The sequence below is a fragment of the Apteryx mantelli genome, chromosome Z (genome assembly GCF_036417845.1).
Source record: "Apteryx mantelli isolate bAptMan1 chromosome Z, bAptMan1.hap1, whole genome shotgun sequence".
Lineage (NCBI taxonomy): Eukaryota > Metazoa > Chordata > Aves > Apterygiformes > Apterygidae > Apteryx > Apteryx mantelli.
Genome location: NC_090020.1, coordinates 57,417,566 through 57,436,674, shown reverse-complemented (window position 1 = coordinate 57,436,674; position 19,109 = coordinate 57,417,566). Strand labels below are relative to the sequence as shown.

The following is a 19,109-nucleotide window of genomic DNA, read 5'->3' as shown; positions in this document are numbered from 1 at the left end:
GGGGCTTTAAGGTATTCTGGAATGTCACTCTTACTTTCTCCTATTCAAGTTGTTCTACATTACATGAAACAATTAAGTACATATTGGATGAGATGAAGGAAAAGACTAGGATTTTTTGGCCTGATGTTTAGAGTACTCATCTGAAAGGAGAGACTGCAGTTCCTGCCCCTACATCCATAAAAGTATCGTATATGTATACAGAGTGGTCTATGTACCTTATCTATCCTGGATGAATTTTCTTACAAATGGGCTGATGGCAAAGAGAACCACCACCTCTAATTGCTTCTTGTCTCACCATACCTCCTTAGTAAGGACAACTGCTATAAATGCCTAATTGCAAGGAAGAATTATGACAATGAATATTAGCTGCAGATAGTGGAAGTAAAAGCATCCCTACAGCTTACAAGTGAGGTTGCTCAGGTCTTCTGAGAGGCATATAGCTTAGGATGTGCCCTTCTTTTGGGAATTTCACATTGTCTAGGTTAGTTGGTTCCTCCCTTGGCAGATGAGCTTTGTCGGTGCCGCTCTTTTGATTCCTTGCTCACTTTCCCAGCTCTGCTAGGTGTTAACTGTAGAGTCCATCAGAAGAGGTTTTCTAACGTTCTGTGTTTCAGTGCTTAAGTCCTGCTCAAAATGGAGTCTTGTACTTACTACATTACAAAAAGGATAAGAAAATGTTTCTTTTGGGGGAGGGATGAAACCACCAAATTCTGCATTTTATATGCAACAACACAGGAAGAATGAGGAGGATTTTGAAGGAATTCTTCACTTTTATATGAAGAACAAATTCACAACCGTTCTGTTTTCATGGTCCATTGCTTCTTTCGCTTGAATAGATTTTGCTTTCACTTGTGATAACAGTTTTAAAGCAATCAAAAGTCAAATCTAATTTCTAACCATTAGAAATGATTGTTAATGCATGAGAGACTACTACAGTTTCGTGTGCTGCATCTTTTTGGATTGGAAGTCTTGGTTTTGGGCTCTTGGTATGCTTTGAATGATAAAAGGCTGTGTTTTTTGTTTACTAACCTGTATTTTTCTGGGAAAAAAAAATCATTCTAATAATGACTAGATTCTTTAACAGTATCATAGTCAGAGTGCTGATTGCAGTTAAAAGATTTTCCTTTGGGAAATGAAATATGTAAGGAATCCATGGGCCCGTAGGAATCCATTGCCTCTTCACCTTACCTCACTTTCGAATTGTTCCCTTCATGGCTTAATAATTTTTCAAGAAAACCATAGTGAAGGTTCTTTGGACTTAGTGTTTGGTAACATCACTGATTTATTTAAGGGCCTTTTTTCTTTTTTGGTTATTGAAGGGCAGTATTTAACCAGGTTCTTCACCTGGCTAATTGAACCTGAAGAATTTTACGAGAGATAGTAGGGAGGGTTTTGTAGCCACAGGCAGAAGATAAAACCTTAAGATAACTTCGTTCTTCTTCAGGTCTCTCTTCATATCCTCATCTCGCCTCATCTGTAGCTAATGATAGCCACCCTGGAAAACACATGGAGATTGTTGTATTCCCCATATATATTTAAGATAAAAGAGCAATTTAGTAATGTATATAAAAATTTTTGAAACTGGTGGTAAAGACATTTGTATACCATTCATCTTATGCTTAAGTTATTCAGGAAGATGTCCATACTTTTCTGCATTTTCACAGGCCAGTGGGGTGAGTTTGATTAGAGCCTATACATTTTGGCATAGTGTGAATATTTAATAGTGAAAGCAAAATACTGACAATCACTTAATGCAAACTGAAGTTCTCTCACTATATTAAAATAAAAAACGTGCTAACATGGTTTTGAGATTCTTGCAAGTCTTATTTTGCTTTTTTTCCTCAGATGTTTATTTTTGTGAGGAGATTTTTTAAAAAATTTTTGTAGGCCTCCTTATAATTTTCAAATAATAGTTTAGTTCAGAACTAGAATCCAGGCATTGGCTTCTTTGCAGTCCAGCCTTCACTCTCTCTGCCAGGCTCCTGTCTCCTGCCATCACCCAGTTTATCCTGACTATCTGAAGTGGGTGATGAGGGCATGACGTGGACTGTGGCCAAGAGGTCTGATTCTCTTCTCGAGCCAGGGTTACTTCACTGATTGCTGTGATTTTACACTGGATTTTCAGTGTAGTAGGGGAAGGGAGAATCCGATCCAAAGATCTAAGGCCTGTGAAAATGTGGGGAAGGACTTGAGCTCCTGCATTAGAGGGACCAAAACCAACTGCAAAATGACCTGCAGAGACTAGAACAGTGGGGGCTGCAGGCAAAAAAGTGAGACACAGTCCAAATAAATGTGGTGAACACCCAAGAGGAAGAATAAAGAGCACAGATATAATCTCACCATGCTGCCGCACCCACCACATTAAGCTCAGTTTTAATTCTATCTGATGAACACTGTCCTACCATTCATTTTTCATGTTCAGATCTCTGAATTTGCCAAAGGGAAAGTGTTGAATTGGGAGGGGAGCTGCTCCATGAAAGCTCATGTTTCACATGGTAGCTCACAGTCATTTTTGAAAAAAGAGGACCACCACACAGGAGAAATAGTTAAAGAAGTACAAGCATGGGACATTTGTTTTCAGGTTTAAAGGTTGAAATGAAATTAAGTGTAAATGTATTCTAAGCAGTGAAATCAAATTTGCTTACTAATCTGGTTGCATCTCCTTTTTTCCCCTCTTATGACTAAACTAGCAGTACCAGTAACTGCGCCTGCATCACTTCTTCCTCTCTTTCCTGCTTGCAGACCAATCCTGCCAGGCTCGTGCAGGAGAGTTTCCTAGGAGGCTTGCCTGAAGCAGGAGGAAATTGAGGTCAAAGCACCAAAAAAAGAGATGAGAAACCTGGGAATTGGGAGAAAGGCAACAGTGACTTGATATCCAGGAGAAATGTGCCAGCCCTTGGTTAAAGCACTTCTCTTCCCCTTTTCCCCCCCGCAAAGACATTAGGGCCTGCTTCTGTATTTCAAAGGGAATTTGGGCTGGGTAAGGAGCCTTGGCGCAGCCTGCCTCTCTGTGGGTGAGGAGGAGGGAGGGGGATGTTTGGTGTCAGCAGAGAAAAATCTCCTTTTATCAGGTAGTTCTGTCTTCTTCCCAGCTTACACAGTCTGTCACTTCCCTGGCCCTTTCCTTTCCATGGGAGCCCTCTCTCCAGAAGCAACCTGCCTTAATCCACACCTTGCTGCTGCTGTTCAGCCTGTCAAACACAGTTCCAGCTAAAGAGTAGCAAGACAATCTGCCTCTCTTCAGCTATCAAATTCACTTGTTACCAATGGTTTTCAACTTGTCTTCTTCATCAGAAGGAATAAAAATAGTAACTTTTGATAAGAGTACAAATATGTTGTTTTGTCTTCAGAATGACATGCAATGAAATTTCTTATCTATTGATTTAAATAATTCAGCATTTTAAAAGGAACAAATCAACTCAATTAGTTTAGGGGATACTTAAATGTTGAGAACAACTTTACATCAATTAAAATTAGTGATAATTCATTTATGAAGGAACTAATATAATTAATTAGATGGTAACTGTGTATCTCTTTTATAATACATACATTTCTGTGGATATAGTGCTTTTAAACATCTGCTCAATACCCTGTTATGATAGCACAAGAATGCTTTTACGTGAAAGTAATAGAGTAGCAGATGCTTCCTGATGACAGCTTCCCAGTTTGTTTAGGAAACAGTCAGTGTGTCCTGGATTTGCAGTTTTAACTTGAAGTATGGCAGCCATGTAAGCAAATTGTAATGCAGAAACAAAAAATAGAGAAATTAAATTCTTTTGTATCATTTTTAAGGATTGCAATTTAGTCAAAAACCCTTCATTGTTAATGTTTTAATAAATTTTTTTCTTTAGGCATGTTTATTTTATCTTAGCAAGGATTTAAACAAAATTATGAATTTGTTAACAAACCCTCTTGTTTTGTTGTGCATGTATGTATGTGAATCTTTTTGCACCAGTTATGCAATCTTCCCATGCTAAAATTGATGTCACTGTTGTCTATTAAAATAAATAAAATACAGTATTAGCTCAAAAGAGATATAACAATAGTTTACATAAAAAGGGAAAGCAGAACAATTACATTAAAAATGTTTAAAGAGGCTATCATGACATTTATGACAAAAATAAAATTCTGTGACTTTTTTTGAAAAATTACATCTGCTTTTTGTGTTTATGGCTTTATCAGTAATTGTGTGGAAAGGAAAGCCATTTGGTTAAAGAGCAGAAAATAAACCTTGCCTTTTGAGTTGGTGTAATACTCTCTCAGGCTCCATGGCTTTGTTCAGCCATACACAGATTTTTAGATATTCTAAAGATCATCCTAAAATGACTGTACTCATTTTAGTCATCTCATCAGCAAAGTTCATCTCATCAGCTAGAGAGATACCATCAAAACTTTTAGGCTCCAAAATGTACTTTCCCTACATAAATTCTCTGCGTCATACTTACAGAGACTGTAAAGTACAGGATTACATGTCGATGCTGTATCTTTATGTAAGAAGTCTTGCCACTGCTGTTTACCAAAAGGAAAAGGGATTAGAAATGGCTTTAAGAAGGATTCAAGTATCTGTCTATGTATGCAGATCACAAATACAATGCGCCCACTTGTCACTAGAAGTGCAACAGAAAAAAAAAAGAGATCTGATTGTCAGAAACTATTTTGAGTAAGCATAGAAACTTCATACTAGACCAAAGTCCATCTTGTTACAGAGCAGAAGAGTGTGACTTTCAAATCTTCTTTGAGCTTTGCATTCAGCTGAATGCTTGATTTCAGACACTGCCTAAACTGGCGCTCCAGAAGAACCACAGGAGGATGCAATAAGAATGTGTCTGCAAATATTCTGCTCTCTGGAACAGTAGTTCGTTCAGTGCAAAGCTGCTTCTTTCCTTGTTCACTGAATTTCTTACTATCAAACTCTACAGATCTTTTGGAAAGGCCACTTCTGGATAAAACCACCCTTTCTCTGGAAATGATAGGATGTTTTGGGAAGTAACTCCGAGTATCATGTCCTTCTGGTAATGGCAGGAATTCTCAATAGAGTTTCCTCACTGGCCATCTGAGGGAACAGTGAAATTAGAAAGACTGACTGGCCCCTTCGCTTTCCTTTTCCTAATCCAGAAAATGAAGATAGAAGTTGCTTACTAGCTGCAATCCTTGCTAACCCAGCAAGCTGAATTCTTAAGGACAGAGTTGTTCCTAGCTTAACTTATGACTTTTTGAGATACTAGGGTATTTATAAAGCATGTTTTCCCTAAGGGTATAGAGCTTTGAGTAAAATTATTTCTTTTCCTAAGTGTTAGGAGGTAAAAAAAGAATATGACTTCTTTTTCATTTAGTCTGAAATCATCATAAATTAGGTATTAATTTATATTGTTACAGATTAGAGTCGTTCTTATTTTATGCTTGTATGCAGAGTAAGCAGAAGAGAGAAGTATGCGTATAAATGCAGTTTTTTTGATAGAACAATAGTATTTAATACATCAGCTGTAGGCAGGTAGTCTTGTTACTTCCAGGAGAACCAGAGAATGGAAGTAGCTTGGCAAGCATATTATAACATATTGTACATATTCAGTTTTATTTTAGGGCAAGGTAAGCTAGTGACTAAGTAATAAGCAAGGCCATAATATCCAATGAAACATTAATGTCTGTACCACGTGATGATTTTGTTTCAAGGAGGCTAGTCGAAGGGACTTTGTAAATTTTAATCTAGGTTCAGTTCTGAATATGGACTCCTTCCCTTCCCCATCCCTACAAACTTGAAAACCAATCTCTAGGGTTTTCTTTTCATTTTTTTTACCACCTTCTTAAGTAATTAGGTAATCTGCTGCTGTTCCTTCCTTTACTGTACTCCTCACTGAAGCATTGAAAATTTATCCAGTTTAAAGCAAGTTAAGTCTACTAAAGAGAAGAGATAGTATTCTCTTTTCCTCAAGAGATTTTTTTAATAGCATTAGCTCTATATTTCACATCTGATCATAGGGACTGACATGTGGAAGAGGAAAAGAATTTGCTTTCTTAGTCTGTTACACGTTTTTATGGGAACTGGGTAGAGTATACAGAATTTTACCTGGCCTGTGAAGTCAGATACAGGAATCACCATTGTCCATTCTGGCATGTTGTCTGTAATATCCCTTCACATACAGTTTTTAAAGCTAGGTTAACACAGGGAGGATTTTCTTTAATGTTCCATTTCTGTGCTTTAGATATCTGTTTCCTGATAAGCTAAAATCAAGCATTCCTGTAGCTGTCCAGAATTTCCCAGAATATTTCTGTTCTTTGAGCACCTGCAATTTTCTCATTTAGTGTGTAAAATTGTATTTACAATACCTAGGTCTGTAGCTTCCCACAGTCTGGGCTCTCTGTTTATGATCTATCCATGTGCCTCAGCAGCATCTGTTTGTCTAATATGCCTACTTTGGATTAAATCACTTTTACTTGGGCTATTGAAAAAGTTTAAAGGATTCTGTTTGTGATTACTGTTATAGTTTATCAGTTCTTGTATCTCTTCATAGATTGATTCCTGACTGAGGAATAAGTAAGGTGAGTTGAGGATGAGAGATAAAAATACAAAATAGCTTTAAATTTCTTGTGTGTTAAACCAACATGCCGTTCAAAGGATGTTGGTTTTTCTTTTCTGTTCAACCTTATTCATTTTGGTTGGTCATGGAATAGTGTGTCAATATTCGCAGTTGGTTGGCAAAAGCAAACTTGTGAAATGCGCACCCAACCTGTGGGGCATTATGGTTGCTTACTTCATGCATGTGAATTTGGGGATTTGAAAACTGAACAAGTCCACACCCGTAGCGTCTTCTTGGAAGGTTTGTTCTAAAATATTTAATCTTAACGGGTTTATTAAGTTTATGGCTCCATTTTCAGAGATGTTGAGTATCAGCAGTTTCTAGAAAAGACAAAACAACCGGGTGCTTAGCACCATTTGAATATTAATTCAAAACTAATAAATTGCTAAAGATGTTGAGAGATTTACGTCATGACTGGGGTGTATCTCAATGCTCTGATTACGATTTATTTCAAATCTACAATAAACGTTGCTTACTTTACATGTGAAACATACAGTGAGAGGAGAAAATTGACTCACCTTGAGAAATGTTATAGCAAAAGCAAAATTTTGCAAAAAGCCTTTAAATGCAGAGGAATTTTTGTGGATACAGTTGATCTGTATTTTGGCAAGCAAAAACAGGTTATTTAAGGATATGCTTTTAAAATGGTCTATACTAATGGTAATGAGGAGAGATACAGCTGTAGCCACCTTACTGTAAAAGTATTCTGCCATAAAGAGTTTAGAGAGATTTTTGTCTTTTTCTTTTACCTACAAAAGCACCTGCGGTTATAAAGACCTCAGTTCTGCAAATTCTTGTACACAGTTCACAGTTTGAAATTTTGGTAGGTTTGCAAGAAGTTTTTGCAGGTTTTGGACTTCAGTGTTTTTCTTGCTAGTATCAAGAAATGTCTTCAGGAATTCAAATGAGTAGTGCTATGAAAGGGGTGATCCCTATTATGTCTGCTCTTTATGTTTATTAAATTAATTACAGTAGTGGTAATTAATTTCCCCTTGTTGCAAATACACAAACTGATGGATGATTTTGTTCATGTTTGTTGTTTTAGGAATCTTTGGATGATTCTCAAGTAGATGGAGTTTGTGCAACAGCAGAAGTGATTCGCTATGAGTATCATGTCTTGTACTCCAACAGCTACCAAGTACCTGTGCTTTATTTTAGGGCATGCTTTTTAGGTAAGACCAGTTTTCTATGAGATAAAGAGAAGACAAAAAATATGTAGGATGTAATAGATGTTAAAAACACAGATTTTGTATTAAAGTGGTGAACAAAGTCATGGTCATATGTAATAAGAAAATAAGACATGAGGCTGTTCACCAGTAAATTTTCTAATACTCCAGACACTGAGCTTCAGAACCTTGGAGTAGATGATATCATCTCAGCCTGAAAGAGGCTGATCTTTGGCTCCTGGCATCTTGCCTGTAGTTGACTAAAACTGCTGGTCATTTTTCTTGTTCTTTTCTTTAAATGAATACAAAAACCCTTAAAGCTGCAGGTCTGAATTTGGCTATGAAATAAGTGGACATAATTACAGTGGCTTCAGCAGAATTGTGCCTGTTAATGTGAGTCTGAATTTGAGCTACAAGGCTAGGGTCTAAATGTATCTTTAAAACTGTATGCTGTTTTTCACTTAAATTTGCTGCTTAGAAAAAAATAACACCAATATGGTGTTGTCTTTAGTCATTTTCTATGTATTAAAACTGGTTCTTGAAACACAAACCAATTTTCTTTCCTCCCTAATATGTACATCTTGCTACTCATTACTGAATTGCTACAGCCACTGTGATTTCATTCACCATCCTGTCAGGAAGGAAGGAGGAACACACAGCCTCCCTCCAAGGCCACTGTTAGTGTCACTTATTTAATCAGCAAACATAGAGTGATCACACTGCAGCACTGTCTGTGCTCAGTTCCTCTCTGTCCAAAGACTGTGTACCCAGGGCTAGGGGACTGAAATCTTCAAGTCTTTTCATTCAGTCTCCTGCATGGTAGCATCAGCATCTTTTGTGTTTTGAATAATCTCCTAACTTTATCCAGATGAAGATGTCTGAATGTTGCCAGTGATATCTTTTTCTTTTTAATTAAAAAGTAGCTTAAGCTGCTTTGAATGTGTTTGGTAGATTTAATCACTCTCTGCCTTATATTGTTTAATGATTTCTAATTTTGCAGTGTTAGCATTTTAAAAGGCACTTTAAATTTAAAATTGAAGAACAAATTCTCATAGACTCCCTGGTGAAAAGATTTTAGTCTGAGGTGCAGTTTCAGGGAATGGATGATTTGGGGTAAATTTTCAAACTGGGACATGGGGAATTGGGGACATTGCTCTGCCTTTACCACCAACAGAACACTCATTTGCACACATCCTGCTGTAAATTTTTTTCTGGACTTATTACAGGCATTTACAAGTGTGCAGTATATTGCATTTAAACTTACTGTGCAGACAGAAGGATAAAGAAAGTTTTGCTGTAAGAGGCAGATTAACCTATTTGTGGTACTGAAAAATGTCATCATCTTGGGTTTAGCTGAACTAACAGTACATTGTCTCTACACAAGAGGATGGAGATGCTGCAGGTAGAGGAAATAGGACACTATTTCTACTGTACTGTACTTTCATATAATTAGTATTCACCATAAGCAGTTAATCACCAGAGAAGAGCTCCCAGAGACAAAACAAGTTGTTTAGCTTGTCAGCATCAGGGAATCGGAGGTGTTGAAACATGACTCCTTATAGCTGGAAGTGGATATTACAGAAGCTAGTGGATAATCTAATGCATAATCTTAGTATTACGTGCCAACAGCTCCCCTCACAGCACAAAACTGTAATTGTTCCTACAAGTATAATTATGTTTTAAAACATTTCTTGGGAACCTTTCACAATGGAAAGCAAGGATATATTTTTTTTCATAATTCCTATAATCATCCGAGTTCTCTTTAACATTTAACATTCTCTGACTCTTAAAGAGAGAAGGATACAAAATACTGACAGTAAGTACTTTTCCAATAAGGTATTCAGGTAGTATTCTTTCATTTTAATTCTAGGTAGTTTACTTTTGCAAATGAAAAATTCTGTCATCACTGCAAATTATTTGCCTAGTGTCAATGCAATACTATTTGAAGATCCCAACATGAGGTTTTCAGGAACATACAGATCACGGTCACTCACAATCGCTTGAGACATCTGAGCAAAGAATCTTTTGTCTTGCCTTGGATCTAATATGAAGAAGACATGAGACTTTTGTCTTTTCATTAGAAAGCTAATGGTCTTCCTGTGATAACTCCCTCACCTGTTTCGTGGACATCTAGTAATATTCATGGCATCCCTTATCTGAAGTAGTTGGAGAAAAATCCTCCTCTGAGACCTACATCAGTTTTACAGTCTAAATTCCTACTATTGTTTTCAGCTTAAGTTCACAGAATCGATTCTTTCCAACCTTCTTGTAAGCTGTTCATGGTTTCCCTTGAATCCTGTCCATACTGCTCGTCATGCTAATTAAGAGCATGTTGCGAGAGGTGAAGGTGAGCTATAATCCTTCCCATGTTTCCACAGCCCTGCCCTGTCTTGTCTTCCCCAGCAGCAGGGCACAGAGTTTGAATTCCAAACTCTGCTTCCTCTCTGGCACTACGTTAAGTGGCCACAACACCTCGAGGCCAGCCTAGGAAATAATAATTCTTCTGTTCAACCTGACTAAATAGTTTTGCATGTTTTGCAGTATTCACTTCCTCACTTTGTATGTTATAATAGCAACTGGTGCCGGCCTGTCCAAATCTGCAGTCTTCCAAATAGACTGTTTTAGAAATATTAAAACCTTCCTTTCTCGCCTGGTATTTGAGTCAGTTTTCACAGACTATTTTGTATCTGGCAGTCTCTCCTAGAAAAAAAGTCTTCCAAAATAGTTGCTGTGGAGTTTTTCCTGTGATCTGCTCCTGTATTAGCATGACTGGCATCTTTAGAAGCCTGTGTCAGTGAGGACATACAGGTTTCCCTCCAGTCTGCTAGTGATTGTGCTCAAACATTACAGATCAGTCCTTCCTATCAAAAGACAGTTGTATAGTGTCCATATCCCTGCTTCTTTCTAACTTGGATGAAATAGCTTCTTTTCTGTAATTCATCTTTAAACTTCTTTTTTTTCAGAGGAAGTTTGATATGTAAGGTAGTGCAAGGTAAAGGTTTGAAATTTGAATTGCAGTAGAACCAGAACATTTAAAATGGCATCTAAACTTTTGGGTAGTCTCTGGGGAGTGATTTACAGGGAAGACCTTGTTCTATGCAAGGAAAAAATACTTCAGCTAAAATAATGATTAAATATGATGCCTCTGTCTGAAAAAATGTTTGGGAACATTTTAGGATACAAGAAGGTATTTTTAGAGCACATATACACATGTAAAAGACATTTTTCAGTAACTCATGATACTTCTCATGAGCATATATTCCTAAGGGGGAACTTACTGTAGTCCCAGTCAGTCAGGAGCTCAAGACAGTGGTCTTCAGTGTCTCAGAGCAGGTCTAACTTCTCCAAAGTCAGTCTCATGTGTGACTTGCCTTTCAGTAACGGGAGACCTTTCTTTCTCTGGCTTCTGAGATAACCAAATAGGTAGTTGAAGAAATGCATGAACCCCTGCTGAGATCTGATGCCAGCAATTAGCCTTCTTGGAGACAGATGGTATAGGCAATTAGCCTTCCCCTTAGATGCTGGCATCAGGCAGACGGGCTGGGCTAGGTCCGGTAAGCTTTCTTTAATCAGTAGAGTAATTTTCCCCTTTTTGTAGCTGCTAAGATGTCAAGGAACTTTGGTCTTTTCTGAATCGTCATCAGCTAAAGCCATCCATTCCAACACCCCTTGCACTGACAATGAGCTGGCACAACACAACCATAGGTAGATGTGGGCGTCATTCAGGAAGCATCCTGCATGTCAGGAAGAGAATAGTTTAACTGACACTTCTTCCTCTTTTTCCTACAAAAGTAGAGGAAGAATCATGAATGCTGGCTAAACAGGAAAGAAAGAGCAGGACTAGTGGGAGTCACTAAAGACGGCAGCCTCACTCCCCTAGAAGAGAAAGAAGGAATAGGATTTTTGAGCTGACCTGCAATAGTCTAGCTCTCTGATATATAGGTCCCTGCCAGTAAAAGCCATGCTAAAAAGTAGTTAGAAAAAGAAAGCCTAAGGTAATGTAACTTCCTCCAATCCTGAAAGAATGACTTTCTGCCTCTATTCATAACAGTAGTGGGCCTGACTGATGCACTTTTCCAGAAATCAGACTTACTCTCTGAACTCAAACGCATGTAAACATTATGTCCTTTCTCAGAAAAAGTAGCTACTCCTAAGGCCATGATGCTGTCTGTAACTGTCCCATGTTAACTGGTTTTATAATGGCTCCAGACATAAAAAGATTAAATAATTTGTATCATCACATACTCTCCTAAGCTGTGAAGGGTGTTTTTTCTTGTGTGGCAATGGTTTCTTAAGAGTAGAAAATACTAGTATTTCTTTGGAAAATATGCTAGAATGAAGCCTCAAATGGATTTGTGCACCATTTCACCAAAAGTCTCAAAAGTCCTTTTTTAAGGTTTGGATTCTAAAAGAAACTTGATACTGGCTGTAATCTAAGTGGAGGTCAAACTGTGCAATAATGTGAAAAAAAAAAAAAAGGACAAACCCACAAACTTTAATCAGAAATCTAATAAATTATTAAAGCCCATCAGTAAACAACAAGAAAATATAATACAGCAACTTGGGAAGCCTGCAGTGAAGTTCTGTGAAAATGTAGTTGAAATTTGTATGCCTGGAGAATTTCTGCTGTCTACAGAAATGAAGATGCCAAGTCAGTTGGGACTGTGCAACTCATATGTAGTCTTAATGCCATGCATTGCTGCTGTGATGGGGCACTCAGCCATTCGCTTATTAACTATTTCTTATTCATGGTGGTATAACTGAGTTAACTCCAAGTGAAGTATCAAGAAGTTTTTCCCAGAACAGTTTGTTAAATTCAAGAAAGTTTAAATAATGAAAATCTGAGTCTCTGATAGAAAAACCATAGTTATTCTTGCCTGGCTATTGAGGCAGATGACCTGATTGATTCAAGCCCACATAGTGAGCTTGAGACAGAACTGATGTTTAGGAGTTCTTGACTCCCATCTTTCAGCTCATTTCTCTTAAAAAAGAAAAAAAAAAAGAAAAAAGTTATTTCCCAGGCTCTTTTGGCCTTTTTTTGCTTGGTGGATGTCAAGTTTATTTCATCGGAGTCTACATTTTGTAGAGGCTGAGTTAGTAGTGAACTGAGGAGGTGTCATGTGCCAGCTTTGTGGCTTTAGAGGCGTGGAATTTCAGACAAAGGTACAGTAAATCAGGCACAACCTACAAGCAGTTATTGCTGGGTGGCATACAATTCATTTTACTCTATGTGGCAATCTGTAAATTAATTCATGGGTTGAATTATGCAAAACATACATATAACCACAAAGTTTCTCTTATGTCAACACACCTGTTCCCAGCTATACCCAGGACAAGACATGGAGCTTTAAACATCTCAGCAGCTGTGTTATTGTGGATAGATGATAAGTAAATATGCTGTTGGGTGAATCTGAAGCCTGCACCTTCCCCTTCTGCCACTTCTCTTTGCTTGATGCTGCTATTGCCTTCTTTTTCTGGCTGTACTGTTTGAGTTCAACTCCATCACTGGAAGCAATGAGACAAGAAGCAGAGAGGCTGCTTGGCTCAGCAGGTGCCACAGTGGCCCCTTGTTGCTAGCAGCAACAATTACAAACTACTGTGTCAGCTCAGCTGGATATCTGAGGTCTCAGTGGGCTGCAAGAATGCGTAAGAGTGCTGCTAAACACGTGAATTTTGGCAGCCCTGAGAAAAGGGGGCCTCAAAGTGCCCAGAGAATATAGAAGTGTGTTTTGTGCAAAGTTGGGAGCTTGTGAATTTCTTAGGGTGTGTAAAATGTCTTCAGTTATATCATCCTAAACAGATACAGATGACCTAATTCACACGAACCAATGAGTTTTAAAAACATAAAATATTTTTATTTTTTTAAGAGAAAAACTATCAGACTTTCAGGTCTTTATGCCATAGAAGAGGATGGAGAAAGTGTCCATCCATCCCCTTTCTTTTTGCAAGGGTCTTGCAGTTCTCAGCCATGTAGCTGACCCTCATGTCCATTTTAAGTATTGGTCACTTACTCTTTCCTGCTGCAGCTGTCCTTACATCTTCCAGGAAACTGAGCTGGTCAGTTTAGCAAGAATTTACAGGAACACAATACTTGGGAACATGTATGACACCTTACTCAGTTTTAAAAAACAGATGACTTTAAACTGATTTTAAGTTTAGTGAAGTATTTTGAAAATAGTGCAGAAAATTCAAATCTTAGGGAAATATAAATCCAAACATGTTTCAATATAGAAGTGCTTAATCCGAGTGCCTGAATCACTTTTATTTTTTCCTGAGTGAAACTTTGCAATTACTGTATATTAACAATTGAAGTATTTTACTGACTGTGATCTCACTCTTATGCGAAAGTGTTTCCACACTTTGAGTTTGGATTTATTTCTGCTTTCTCTGAAATGAAAGTAATTTTATACTGAGATATGATGGAAGATGTACTACTTTTCATACACGAAGTATTAAAATCCATGAGGTAAAGACAAAATTCAGGTAATTTTTAACTATAATGCAACTAATGTTTCAAATGTATATGATCATTTCTATAAATGAGATGGTTAGGGTCAGAGTAATCCATCCAGTGTGTATGATCTCAGTTGGCTCAAGTAACACTGTAAAAATTCACAGATACAAAGAAAGATGTACAGAATAAAATCAGAATGTTATACATCTGTGTTGTTCTAGATTTTGCATTTGGATTTGCATTGAATTGCCTTTGCAGGTTGACTAGAAAACATGGAAAACTGCAAGTATCCATGCCATCTTGTACTAGGTGCATATGGAAGATGATCTGAGCATAAATAAATCCTTCCAGAGTTAACTTATGCTCTAAGAATTGTTACAGCAAAATTCTTAGTAAATTTTAGACCATCCCCAGCATAGCTTTGATATCTGCCATCATAAGATGGAGAGAGCATGCATGTCTTAACAAGTCTCATGTTCTTGAGGATGGCAAAGTATAGCTATTTAATGTTGTTTGTCTTTCAGATGCTTAATTTGCCACACATCTTAGTGTTTCTGCTATATGGTGCTTAAGTAAGGGCAGAACTTGATGCTGTTTTATAAATGTGTGCAGAAAATAAGATAAAACAGAGGCTGTAGGCAGCTGGTTTCAACTTATATCTAAGCATGGCATTCAGATGTTAATTGGATGAATAAATCTTGTTCATTTTACAGACATGAAAATGTCAGTAGAATAAAATTATTTATCACAGGATAATGGTCTCTGACACCTGATAAATGCCAAAAGAAGCTACTTATTGAAAATGTATCAAAATGTTCTATTGCTGTTTGTCAAAAACAAATATTGAGGCAAAATTGACATGCTTATTTGCAGTGGTTGACACTAGTATCTTGGCATAATTCTAACATGACAGATAAAAACCTGATTCAACAATGCTATATAAATGCAGCTCAAGAAAAAAAATTATAGGCAGGCATCTAGATTACCAAGGGACACTAAACTTTTGTCCGCAGAAATTTGTTCTTTGTATTTTTTCCATTCTCTGACAATGAATTATGTGTATTTACATGAAACAACTGATCATGATATTATTTTGTGTTTTTTAATCTCTCTTATCCAAGAACTGTTTTACAAAATTAGTTTAACCTCACAATTTACAACCAGAAAAGTAAGTTGTTGTTCTCATATGACAGAGAAGAAAGCTGAACAGAGAGTTTAGGATAGTTTTGTATGCACATGCGGTCAGGATTTGAGCAATGCTGTTGGGAAGTTATGGGGCCAGAAGTGACTCAACCATGTTTTGCTCTTTTTTTCTTTTCGTCTGCCTCCAGAAAATCAATATTTTCAGGTTTACATTTGGTATTCTGTATTAAAGACATATCCTGCTTGAGAGTTTTGAATGTGCGTGGTTGTTCTCCTCTCCCCCCCGCCAGATGGTAGACCTTTAACTCTGGATGAAATATGGAAAAGCGTTCATGCATGCTACCAGGCTCGGCTACTGGAGGGGCCCTGGGACACTATTACACAGCAGGTGAGAAGCCACTCGTCCTTTACAAAATTGATGAATGAAATATATGCTGGAATCCTCAATGGTCTTGTTTCCCTCCTGGACACAACTAAAATATATAAAAGTCCAACTGAGGCTGTGTTGAGCCAGTTACCAACAGTAGTTTTAAGCCTAGGTTTTAAAGATGTATTGGTGTTCACCTTATAAGACTAAATATAGCAATCTTGCTCATTTAAAGTACTTTTCCTAAGCTAACCCTGGAAACTTCTGGTGATCTCTGAATAATCTTTGGTTTGGGTAAATATGGGTATAATAGTAGACTTGCATATTACTAATATAATAACATTTCATGGACTGTCTATGAATCAAATTACCAAAAAGACTGTAATTTTCGATTTTAAATAGGCCTGCAATAATCTTTAGGATTGAAGGAAAGAAAATTACTTTGTCAAATAATTATTGCTGACTAATGTGCTTAAGAATAAGAAGTTAATGAGCACAAGAAAAAGCAGATGAGTAAAGTTTGTGATATCACTGCCTTCTTTTATAGTTAATTGAATCACTTTTATTTAAAGTGATTTTAAAGTAATATATGTACCGTTCCCAGAGTCATGATGGTAGCTGTCTTCAAAACAGTTGTATTCGCTCATAGAAAGAGTGGGGTATGGCTCAGAGCTGAGTTGGTTGCTCTGAGGTCCTCACTGAGCTTCAAGCCTCCAGTGCAACTTTGGGCAAAGAACAGAGAGTCTCCAGGTCCGCATTTTCCATTGTCAGATGGAGATAAGGATGTCTCCTTTCTTCCTACCCTTTCCTTCCTTGGCTTCTCGATGTTAGCTGTTTTCAGGCACCTGGTCTCTTACAATAGCAACTTACAATGGCACAACAGGGAAGTAACCTCAGCTGAGGTCTATAGGTGTACTACAATTTAATTACAGGGTGACTATTTGTAAATGGTACTCAATCATGAGAACACAAGCAGCATTCATGTTTTTGCAGCCACAAACTATTGCTTGTATTACGATAGCTTCTTGAGAACCTAATAGGCATTGGTGGTCTGATGTTTGCTGTGCATTTCTAAGCTTAACTGTGAGTTTGCAGATTCTTTCTTAATACATGCCTTTAAATAAACTATTAATTATCTATCTTGCCTTCTGCAGAATGAAGATGAGCAAATTAGATTTTAATAAAATAATACAATTTGGGAGTGGATAAATAACTTTCTTCACAAGAAGATATTGCAGTTTAGATTTAAAGTTTTATGGCTGAAATTGATAATTTATAACTAAAACTTGCATAGAAACTAATATATATATAATATATAGCTAAAACTGCATAGAGAGACAGAGCATTCAATTAACTTTGCCCTCACTACATCCACCTTCTTGCATTCCTAGTACATAGAGACCAGTAACCTTGCTATCAGATGCTAGGAATACTTTAGGGCTAACATCTCTGGTGTTTTCAGCTGAGCTGTTCTGGCTTGTGGATAGATTATACTCCCACCTGCAAAAATGTATAGGAGAATCTGCTGTGTGCACTCCAGAAGCATCATGCCTTCTCTGTGCTCTCCCATGTTCTCCTGTGGCCTGAAGCCACACTGAAGCCACACTGAAGCTGAAGCCACACTGAAGCCACACTCTTTCTGTCTGTCTGCAAAGCACTGTAAGAACCTATGGTTTGGTGTAGGTAATAAATCATAATACAATACTACTGAGAATAAAGCATAAAGAATATGTGTGGAGTGTATAAAATCAGAGTGATGGAAGCCAAAAGGAAAACCAGGTCACTCCCACCCAGAGATTATTTTTACCTCTTAAGGAACAGTAAAATAAAATTGTCCTGCATCTAATAATTAAAGATGTGTATGAGATACATGCATCCAAAGGCTTGCAGAAACAGGTTTTGTGGGTGGTGAAATGTGTGATATGCTGAAACTATTGTCTCTGTGGCACCTCTCCAGGGGCAGTTCAGCCCCTATGAGTATAGTAGCAAACAGAAACTAAGATATCAGGAAAAGCATTTTGTAGAAATTAATACAGTTATAGCAGTAAAATACTATTGAACGTAACATTAAGGTGACTTCCCATTAAAAAAGGAGATTACAGGCTAAGTTAAACTGTTTCTTCCAGAATAATAGACTATGCCTCAGACTGATGGCATAATGTTGGAACTGCTGGCAGGTAGAAGCTAGGGAAGTTAAGATCTTCCAGTAATTCCATTACATAATTTGGAATTATTTAACTTTATTTCTACATCTTTCATGCTGTCAATAGGTTTGTGTGTAGTTGCTTCTCCCTGAAGACCATCTACCTGTGGCTTAGGGCTGTTGAATTCCACCTACTTCAGTGGGATTAGCCTGCTTTACATCTGTATTGAACTTGATCCAAAGGCCCCAGCTGCATTCCTGTTTTGGAAATGTACTTTCCCACATGGCTGTGAGAGAGCCTCTGGGAAAGTAGCTTTAAGAGGTCTACAGTTTTAATTTTAGATGTAAGCAGAAAGGCAGCAGGCGATGAGGGTGCATTTGCTCATGGTCATTCAGTCAAGTGATAAGAAGACAAAGGGAGTGCATAGTTTGTGGAAGTGTACGTCTCTGGAGCTGAATCAGAGAGCAGGAAAAGCACCAGTACGATTAACAGTGCCAGTCATATTTTCAGTGCCAGCAACCACTGGTATAACAAACGCTTTCCCTTGTAAATTGAGAGATACATATGCCAGATCAAATATAAAACAGCAGGAAAAATCAGAGTATTCTCAAAGGAATTAGAAAAGATAATAAAAACATACTGTAAACAATAGCCTGCAAGGCTCAGATCAAAACAAGAGTTAGGTCCACAAGGTTTTTTTCTCCCCAAATAGATCAGAGTTCTGAACTGAAATATAGAGTCTTCTCTTCCCCTTCTGCTTTTCTGCTGACCCATTTTGTTATATGGGTTAGGCTTGGCCCCCAGAGACACAAATTGTGTTGTGGAAGTCACTGGGCAAACTTACCAAATCAGGCTTGAACTCTCAGTACACATGAACAGCAGTCAGATAAAGTTTAGGATACCCAAAATAGAGCAAAAAATTTAAATTCTTCAAAGATTTCACCACGGGAAAGAAATTTGAGCAAGCTGCAGTCAATACATAATGTCACTTAACTTTTAGGTAGGGCTGATTTTGTACTTTGATTCAACAGTTGGCAGATCATAAGGAAAATAAAGTCACATTGAGGTGCTGTTTTATCCCACAGGTTCAGTACCCTGCTCTAATCCTTTGGAAACTTAGGTTCCTGTGTTTTGTGAAATGTGGGTGCTCTGCTTATGCACATTTGTGATAAAACTATATTTTGGCTTATGCTCTGTACCATAAAACACGTCAGAGATCAGAAACTCCAAAGAGTTTAACATTAGTTGCCAAAATGATTT

The 19,109-nt window shown here is 37.5% G+C and overlaps 1 protein-coding gene across 2 annotated transcripts in view; it reads left to right on the top strand.

The window, feature by feature from the left end:
- ATG10 (autophagy related 10) overlaps positions 1 to 19,109 on the top strand; it is an 88,430-nt gene that overhangs the window by 47,131 nt on the left and 22,190 nt on the right. For both annotated transcript variants that reach the window (XM_067316180.1, XM_067316181.1), the window contains exons 4-5: positions 7,621 to 7,747; positions 15,629 to 15,726. In XM_067316180.1, the coding sequence (XP_067172281.1) occupies positions 7,621 to 7,747; positions 15,629 to 15,726 (225 nt within the window). The remainder of the gene's footprint in view (positions 1 to 7,620; positions 7,748 to 15,628; positions 15,727 to 19,109) is intronic.